We start from the raw sequence: 9,431 nt of genomic DNA on the forward strand, positions 1-9,431 counted from the left end.
CAGGAGGTGCTGATGCGCTGGGAGCCATGCCAACCTGTTGCAAGGGATGGCCAGGGTGGCAGTCCCTGGGGCCTCATTAGCTTTACCATACAATACCTCCCAGTTCCCAGAGGCACATGCCTCCCTGCCTGATCTGCAAACAGGGCCCCTGTCCTGTACCCTAAGAAATGCTCTGGGTGTGACTTTCTCTTCCCCTAGCCCCCAGCCTGGCCAAGCTGCCCCATACTCCTCCGCTCCTCTGAGTTGCTGCAGGATGAGTCTGCTTCTCATCAGCCTTTGACCTTGTTAACTCCAGGCCCCCTCTTGGATGTTCTGAGCTCAGGGTGGTCCAGGAGGCTTTGAGCTGCACTTACATCCCCACCAGAACCCCAATCAGGAGCGGGCCTGGGGCAGCCATAGTGTGCGAGCTCCCTGGCTGGGCATTCAGAGCCTCCACCCCATAAGGCTCCACTGCTCTCTGAGCTGTCTCCTACTCCCCAAATGGAACCTTCTAGCTCTCGGCTAGTCTAATTCACTAAATATATCACGTGCAGTTCCACTCTCACATTTTTGCTTAAAGCCACTCTGGTCCCATGTGGAGGTGTACTGCACCCCCCCCGCAGCCCCTACCATGTGGACAGAGGGCTCACGGGCCCTTCCCCCTCTCTGAATGCTGCCCTTTCACATGTGACCTGTGCCGCCCACTACTTTCCCCTGCAGAAGCTTCCTCCCCAACAGCCCTGGGACAGTGGGTGCTGAATGAGACTGGTGAGGGCAGTTCTGCTCTGAGCCCACTGTGGTTCTGGCCTGGAATTATCCAGAATGACCCCTAATTGCCCAGATAGGAGGGTCAGAATCACCTACACCATCAAACCTCTTCTCTCAAGTTATCTGCCACATTTCTTACAGAGTATAGGACAAGCAGGAGCTGAGTGGCTCAAGAGGAAAGGAATTTATCAAGCAGAGGGATTAAGAGCACAAGCCTCAACCTGAGTCCTGGGTTTGAAGCCCAGCTCCACCACTGACTAGCTGTGCGACCTTGGGCAGATTACTCAACCTTTCTGAGCCTTAGTTTTCTGGAGTACCTAGTGGACCTGAGGACTGAATGCAATACTGTACACCAAATACACAGAACCATGCCCAGTCCTTATTAGGCACTCTCTAAGTGCTAAGAACTATTATGATTAATAATTCAAAGGTACTAATAACAACAGTCTTAATAAGAGTAGCAACATTGTCATAATTGTGGGCCAAGGTGTACCAGCCCCTTTTGCCCTCAGGGCCAAGGTCGGGGTCTCCCCAGCCATGGCTCCAGCCCCTTCCTTCCTGGTGCAGGCACCAAAACTCGAGTGTTGCCTCCCCTGCCCTGTGCATCTGAACACCCCAGAAGAACCCCGCTGAGCACGCCTCTGGGGTGGAGAGAGGCCCTGGGCTTGGTCTCTATCAACAGAGATCGCCTACCTTGTTCTGCTGGCTGAGGGTTTCTGGGAAGGGAACTGAGGGCCTGGGGTATACTCACTAGGATGCCCAGTACCAGCCTGGGTTGGCCTGGACATAGTCCTTAACGGGGTCACTGCAAGAAGGGAGGGAGAGAGAATCAGAATTACCCTAGTCTCTATTTGTGCGCCTGCCCCCTACAGTTCACAGGACTTCAGAGGAAGAAAGGAGGAATGCACCCCTGGCGGCTTAGGGAGCCCCACCCACAGTCCCAGGTGGGGGCTCAGAGGTGCCTGGGCACTGGGGGAGGACCTGAGAGGAATGGCTGCGTCCCAGGCCGCTGCAGGCCCAGAAGGCCCCGGGTCCACCTCCGGGGGACTCTCCTCTGGGCCCACTCTCTAGGTACTTCCCCAGCAGGGGGGTGGTCCACAGCCTGGCACAAATCTTTTCAGGCAGACATTTCAAGGGCAGTCTGATGCTGGGGCCCCCACCCCAGGCTTGGCCAAGTCACCCCTGGAAGGTGCTGGTCCACACTGTCAACTCACCAGAAGGTAAAGAGAGCCACGACACCCAAGGTCATCAGCAGCTGGATCAGCAGGATAGTATAGACCTGGGGGTGGGAGGGGATGCCGCTCTGCTTGGGAAGCCCTGTTTGGGGCCAGGGAGGCTCAGGGAGACCCAGCTTCCTGGGGACTCAATCTAACCTCCAGACCCACATCCTGTGCCCTTCACCCTCCTTCTACAGGTCATTGGAATGGCTCCGAGATAAGGCAAAAAGAGAGCAAAGACACCCACACCTCCAGGGAAAGGGGCCCACGGTATCTGCAGAGGAGACGGCGGGTTTGGGCATAGCACAGGGCAGGGTGAAAGCTGAGGAAGCGTTTCCCAACAGCTGCGGTCAGCTGGGGTCAGAAGAGATGTGGAGAGGGGTGGCCTCTGCAGGTAGAGGGCTAGGCTGGGGCTTCTTGAGGGGCTCTCCCTCCTGGCCCCTGGTCCAGGAGAGTTGGGGGAGGTAGTTACCTTTCTGATGAAGACTCGGCGAACTTTCTGGTCCTCCCAACTGTAGGTAGTGAAGATCTCATGGTCTCCCGTGGGGAAATGGTTCTCATGGTTGGAGCCACTGCCTGGGTGGGCAGGGGAGGGCCATGAGGGCCCATACATACTAATAGTTTCCCCAACAGCCACTTGTTCAGAGCTGCCTTATGTCAGATGGGCTGTGGGGATCTGCCAAAGTCTTTCTCTCCAGCCCCATTCTCAAATCTCCTTCCCCCAGGTCTCTCTCCCCAGCTGCTTCTCCTGGTCCGAGTCCTGAGAAGGCACTGGCATCTCCCTTCCCCTTCCCTCTTTCTTGGCAGGGGCTCCCTGGGTGCCAAGCTCTGCCACAGATATGTGACCCTTCCCTCTGTGTACCCCACCACTTTACCCTGGACACTGGCTCCCTTGTGGCTAAGAGAGAGGAACAACCACTGAGCACATCCTAGGGTCAAAGGCCCTACCCCAGCTTGCTCCGAAGCTCTGCGGGTGGGAACTGGGGACTAGTTGGATGGGTGCTCCAGCTGGGAACCAGGGTGGGGAGAAGACTGGAAAGGAATAAAGCCAGGACCAGGGCAAAAGCAGGGTGTGGATGGGGATGAGGTTCAGGGGCTTTGTCCCAGAACTCAGGCCTTCAGAACAGCATGGATTCTGAAGTCAAACAGACCCATGTATGGATCCCTCCTCTAAGACTGATTAGCTGGGTGACCTTGAGCGAATCCCCAGCCTTCTCTGAGTCTCTTCTATGATATCGGTCTGTGATACCCACCTCCTGGGGATGAGATGAGATAAAAATGATAGCCTATGGCTTGTGCCTGCTGGGGATTATGCCACTCTCTCCCTTGCTCCTTCATCTGGGCCATTCCCAAGGCCTCAAATGTGTCCTCTCTGTTATCCTCCACTCTTCCTGCCAGTTCTGCATGATCTTTCTCTCCACAGCCTCAGTCTTAAACTTTCATAGCTGACCACAGCACTGCCCTGCTTCAGGCTCTTTGATGGCCTCCCACTGCCTTTCACTCAAGTTAAAGTTCTGTAACAAAGCCTTCATAGCACATTACTCCCTCCTAGTTTTCTCCCTCCTGACTGTATTTCTTCCACCATGTGCTCTCTTGCCTCTGGGCCTCTGCACATTCTTTTAGCTTTGAGCACTCATTTCCCTGTCCTTTCACCAGGCTGACTCGTGCCATCCTTCTGGACTCAATGCGGATACCCTTTCCTCCAGGAAGTCTTCCCTGACTCTTAGGTGAGCTGCCCAGGCCTCTATCCCTGTACCTACTTCACTGCATGGTAGTTGTTCATTTACTTGTCTACACAGTCAGCTCCGTGGTGGCATGTCTTACAAATTGATACATTCCCAGAAATTAGCTCAGTGCTAGACTCTGCCTAGCACACATTTAGTAAAAGTTTGTCATGTGTTGACTGAAATGAGCCGCCTTCCTTCCCTGAGAGTTCCTTGGAAAACATTCCTTGAGGCAGCCAGTCCTGGCAAACAGTATATGGGAAATGAGGAAGCAGGGAGAGGTGGACCCATTGTAAACCTGAGGCCTGGAGACCCCCACTCTCTTATCCTTCACTTCTCTTTCATATTCTGTCATATTCTGTCGCAGATACCTGCGAAAGCCTGAATGAGGGAGAAAAGGAAAGAGACAGCAGTCCTGTGGGTGTCTGGGGCAGGCCAAGTCCAAGAAGGACTCTGACGGACAACAGACCTGCGTTGGCTTTCCAGTAGGTCACGGTGGGGTAGGGACGAGGGGCTCTGTGGTAAGAGGTGCAGACCATGGCTGCCACTCCTTGTGAGTAGGGGCTCTGTCTGAGGCATTGTCCCCAGGATCCCTTCTACAATTCTGCCAAGGGTGGGGTGGGTGTTGATAAAGTGGGGGAGGGGTGTTGAGGGGCTGCTGAGGGAGGCAGAAGGGGCTGAGGAAGCTTTGAGAGAAGGCCCTTCTGTACAGCGTGTAGTGTGTGGGATGCTGTATGTTCCTCGCCCCGAGGCAAAGCTCCCCCAGGTGGCTCAGCCTAACAGAGAGTCTCCCACCAGCTGCAGTTCTGTTTGCGAGGAACTGGCACTGGCCTGGGTGAGTCTGCCTGTGGATTATGCCTGGCCATGAGGGACACTGAGGCTGGCATCCACACACCTTCCCCACATCATGCCCTCCTTACCCCAACAAAGGCTTGCAAAGGTAAGACCAACAAGGAGAATGATAGGTGAAATGGATTCTCAGGGCCCTGGCCCCCACAGCCCCAGGGCCTCCGTGGGGGCATGTCTCCATTAAGGTGTCAGGTCGACCAAAATGGAAACACACAATACCCCCCACATCCCCCAACACACACACACACACACAGCAAACTAGCCATAGCTAAGGCCATGGCCAGCTACAGCCTCATGCTGTCCGTTCTGGCATCCACTGTAACACTCCTCCACCCCTTCTCTGCATCCCTTTCTTCTAGTCTAGCCCCTGGTTTTTCTCTCCCATCTGTCCCCTCTGTTTGCCCTAGCTCAGTGACTTGGAAAACACCCCTCTTGCCCATCCAAGAGCAACATGACCGCAGATATTGTGTCTCTCCCTTTCCATGGAGAGACCTACCTTCACAACAGACATGTTCTCCAAAGCCCAAGCCTTTAACAACAGGGCTTCATACAATGACCACACAGCACATCTATTTCTGGACAACTCCTGCCTACGCAAGTTTTCCATCTGGGCCCACCATTCCCCTGATGCTCCAGCCTCCAGGAGCCAAGAGACTTACTAGGGTCCACGTAGGCCCAGCTGGGGTGGAGAGGCACAGCCGAGGGGGCTGGGGGGAAGGCTCCCGCCTTCAGTCCCTCGCCAGAGGTGGCCTCCTCATAGGAGGGTGGGGCCGAGGGCACTACTGGAGTCCCCTTCTTCTCACCATTCACCTGCTGCTGCCCCTCCGTCCCAGGGGCCTTGTTAGCCACGGAAAGCTGTGGAGCAGAAGGAGAGAGACAGTCATTAGGGAAAGGGCACCTTCCAAGTCCTCACCAGCCTCTCAGTTTCTGGAACTTCCATGGGTACTTTCTCACCTGCAGTAGGAAGGACAGGACTTCAGACAAGAATCTCCCTGTTTTACATGACACACACACACACACACACACACACACACACGAGTATTATTCAGTCTTTAAAAAAACTGTTGTTCCATTTACAGCAACATGGATGAACCTGGAAGAAATCATGCTAAGTGAAATAGGCTCAGCACAGAAAGACAAAAACTGCATGGTTTCACTTACATGTGGAATCTAAAATAGTCAAATTCAAAGAAGCAGAGTAGAATGGTGGTTGCCAAGGGTCTAGGGTGTGTAGGTAAGGGGAAAATATTGTTCAAACGGTACAAAGTTTCAGTTATGCAAGATGAAAACATTGTGGAGATACAATGTACTGTATGGTGACTATAGTTAACAATATTGTATACTTGAAACTTGCTGAGAGGGTAGATGTTAAGTGTTCTCTCCACATACACAAAGGTAACCGTGAAGAGATGGGTATGTTAACTAGCTTCACTGCGGTGTTCACTTCACAATATATACATGTATCAAAACATCAAGTGGTAAACCTTAAAGATATCCAATTTATATTTGTTAATTATACCCTAATAAAGTTGAAGGGAAAAAAGAGAATCTCCCTATTTCATAGATGGGAAAACTGAATTCCAGGACAGCCAGGGCTGGCCCAGGACACACACTGGAGATGGAAAAAGAACTGAGGAAGGAGAAGATTCTTAGGGAAGAGCACCACTGGTGGTCATTGTGCCCAGAGCAGAGGCTGGGTCTAGGGTTCCACTGTTTCCCTGGGGTCTTAGGGAGGGCCTGACACAAAGGAGGCCCTCAAAAATATGATTGAATGAAGGGTTCTTTTATTTAATCTCTCTGCTACCTTGCTAGTTGTATTTTGACCCCTATTTTAAAATAAGGCAACTGAGAATCAGAAAGAAAGAATGACTTGTCCAAGGTTATGAAGCATGCATGGCCCAATGGGCTACAGAGCGCTGGCACCATGCACTGGAGTGGGCCTCCTCTGGGCTGGAGAGAATACAAGGAGGCTGGGGATGGCAGAGCAGGGGAACCAGGCAGAAAAGAGGAGGAATGGGGATTGCAGGTGGGGGAGAGCAAGAGGCCCTGGCTGAGGGTCCTGTTTTGGCTCCGACCTATGGGACCCTCAGCCTCTCGTTCAAACCAGAAGAGAATCACAGACTGTCACCGCTGGAAGGGACCTCAGGAGGCATCTAGTTCTGCCCCTTCCTTCATTTTACAGAGGTGGAAACTGAGGCCTGAGGGAAATGTGCTGCAGCAGGCTGAAGACTCAAGTTCATTTACTCTCAGGTGTCCCATTTGCCCCAGAGTGACATGTTTGGCTTTGGTGAGAGGATGTGAGCTGGGAGGGCCTGAACAATGCTCCCAGAGAAGGCAAGGCTCAGGTGAAGGGGGTGGTATGAAAACAAAAACAGCAATGAAAGGATTGAACCTCAGAAAAAGAACAGGATTTAGGTCTGGTTACAAAAAGACCATGTTAAACCTGAAGGGCCACTGAGGAAGGCAAAGGGCTACTCTCTGCAGGGCCTGTCTAGCTGAGGCAGCCCAGGGACAGGCAAGCACCAGCTCTCGGCTTCCATCCAGCCCCAAGGCCACTGGACTGGAAGGGTCTTTTCCACCACCAGAAAGCCAGTGTGTGAGCTGGGGGTGAGGGGCAGAGGAGGCAGCATCAGTGAAGTGACTGGTGGAGGTGGCAGAGGGACAGGGTCATTAGAGGGGAGCTCTGCACTGCCCCACTGTGAACACCCCCAGGCCTCCCAGGAGCCCCAGCCTGTGGGAATGGGGGGCTAGCTCATCTGCTTCCCTCTCATCCCCAACCTCCCTCATTACCCAGACTGGAAGGGTCATACCCAGGGAAATCCATTTCTGCCCACCAGAACCAAGGTCCTCTGAGTCAACCCAGGGCTTGTGCCTAGGAAAAGGATTACCGCCTCTGATGGAGCCATTTCTGCAGCTTGTCCTCCTCACCAGCCCCTACCCTGCTCAGCCCCTAAGTCTCCTGGGCCCTACCCCCCATACACACACGAACATCTGAACATCCGGCATTCCCAAGTCTGCCCAGTGGCAGGAGGTGGTATCACCCAATGACATCATTTGAGGCCTGATGAGCTTAAAAACAGGGAGGGGGGCCATCTGAGAACACAGAGAAGGATGCCATTGGCTCTGAGGCTCACCCTGGAGAAAAGAAGGGGGAGTACAGGGGAAGTCTCTCTTCTGTTTAATCTGCCCAATCCTTAGCACGCCCCCAAACAGAGTGTCAGAGCACCCTCCCCCTTTGCCCCAGACCCTGGCAGTTGTATAATTCCACAGGCTGTTGATGTTACATAACCCTACTGGGCCAGTCAAGTCTCTGCCCCAGCGCCCCCCTCCCCACATTTCAGGCCTAAAACTGGAGAAAAAGAGAAGACGTTTTATCTGGTCCCATCTAGTCCTAAACCCTGAAGATCAAAACAAAAATAAGAGCATCCTGATGCAGGGTTGCCATAGTAACCCTCCCAAGCACAGGGGATGCATCCAGATGTGGAATTATGAAAGAGAGTTGCAGGGGGGTGGGGGCGATCCTTTGGAGGGTACAAAAGATGAGCATGATAGGGCTGGGTTGGGATCCGGCTAGAGGAGCACTCGGGCCAGGCATTGCCCCCCAGGGCTTGCACGCGCGCGCGCCCACACACACACAGACGCCTGGCTGACTCCTTGAGGGAGCCTGGGCGCCTGTGAGGGGGCCTGTGATGCCATCCTGGCTTAGGCAGGATGGGAGGAGAGGAGCCTGGTGGGTGGGAAGGGGCCCCAACCCATTCCTTGAAATGGGCCTTTCGGGTCTCTGGCTTCAAACAAGGACCACAGAGGACCTTCGCACCAGAGCTTGGGGAGGATGCTTATAGTGGTCCAGAGGGCTTGCGGAGGATGGCAGGAGCCGGGGAGCCGGAGGAGGGAGGGCGCGGCAAGGGTGGGGGGACGCCGGTACCTTTCCCTGGGTCATGGTGCCGTCTCTCGGGGAAGGGGGTCCCTGAGGCAGGGGCGGCCGCCTGGGTCACCGTAACCGACCTGCGTCTCGTCCTCCCTCCGCGTGGGTTCTAGCAACATCCACTGCAGCCGGGCCGGGCGGACCGGAGCGTACCATTCGGGCGCGGGAGGAGGGGGCCGGGGGCGGGCCGGGAGGCTGCTTGCGGAGGCCGCTGCGGATTCGCGAGCCCCGAGGAGGCGGCGGCGCCCCGCCCCCTCCCGTCCCTCCTGTCCCTCCCCGGTCCCCTCACCCCGGGCCCGCAGCGGGCTGCGGAGCCGCCGAAGTGGTTGGGTCCGCGCGGGTGGGCAGGAGCGGGCGTGGGGACGTCGCCGCGACACCCGCCCAGCTGATGTTGCCTGCCTGTAACGGGAGCTGGGTGTCCGGGGCCTTATCTCTGCACCGTCTCTGCTGCTGACAGGCTTGCCTCTGCCTTTCCCCCTCCCTGTTTGGATGCGGCCCTGATTTCTGCCTCTATCTCCACCACCACCGCCATCATTTATTTCATCATCCAGGGCAGACTGGGGAAAGTCTCTGTCTAGTCTACCTTACTTGGCTTCTAACAGGGCCCCTGGGCCTTAAGTTACAGTGGGCCTTTGGGCAAAGCATGTAGGCACCCTCCTTGCCTCCATTTTCCCATCTGTATAATGGGAGAAATAGGCCCTTCCCTACCTTGTCACAGGAGTTGGTATGATGGGATGCAGCTCCTGCTTTTTTCAACCCTGCTGGAACATTTAACCAGGTCTTTTTTGGAGAGACCTCTAATCTGTCTCAGAGTCTCTCCAGGCTCCCTTCCTGCCTCTACTCTCAGCCTCCCTCACCCCTGGTCTCCATCTTCCTCCCATTCTAGAACCGGTCTTATTCCCCTTCCCACACCTGCCCTTGGGACCCGGCCATCACTGGGCCCCTTTCCACAGCTGCTGCAGTGTTCCT

At 54.9% G+C, this 9,431-nt stretch overlaps 1 protein-coding gene across 3 annotated transcripts in view; it reads right to left on the minus strand.

The window, feature by feature from the left end:
* The window catches only part of FAIM2 (Fas apoptotic inhibitory molecule 2), a 31,665-nt gene extending 23,054 nt beyond the window's left edge, over positions 1-8,611 (minus strand). For all 3 annotated transcript variants that reach the window (XM_036890928.2, XM_036890917.2, XM_036890910.2), the window contains exons 1-5: positions 8,463-8,611; positions 5,197-5,392; positions 2,437-2,540; positions 1,962-2,026; positions 1,499-1,552 (exon numbers count right to left, since the gene is read on the minus strand). In XM_036890928.2, the coding sequence (XP_036746823.1) occupies positions 1,499-1,552; positions 1,962-2,026; positions 2,437-2,540; positions 5,197-5,392; positions 8,463-8,477 (434 nt within the window). In that variant the 5' untranslated portion in view covers positions 8,478-8,611. The remainder of the gene's footprint in view (positions 1-1,498; positions 1,553-1,961; positions 2,027-2,436; positions 2,541-5,196; positions 5,393-8,462) is intronic.
* Positions 8,612-9,431: the final 820 nt, after the last annotated feature.

This window comes from Manis pentadactyla, chromosome 10 (genome assembly GCF_030020395.1).
Source record: "Manis pentadactyla isolate mManPen7 chromosome 10, mManPen7.hap1, whole genome shotgun sequence".
Lineage (NCBI taxonomy): Eukaryota > Metazoa > Chordata > Mammalia > Pholidota > Manidae > Manis > Manis pentadactyla.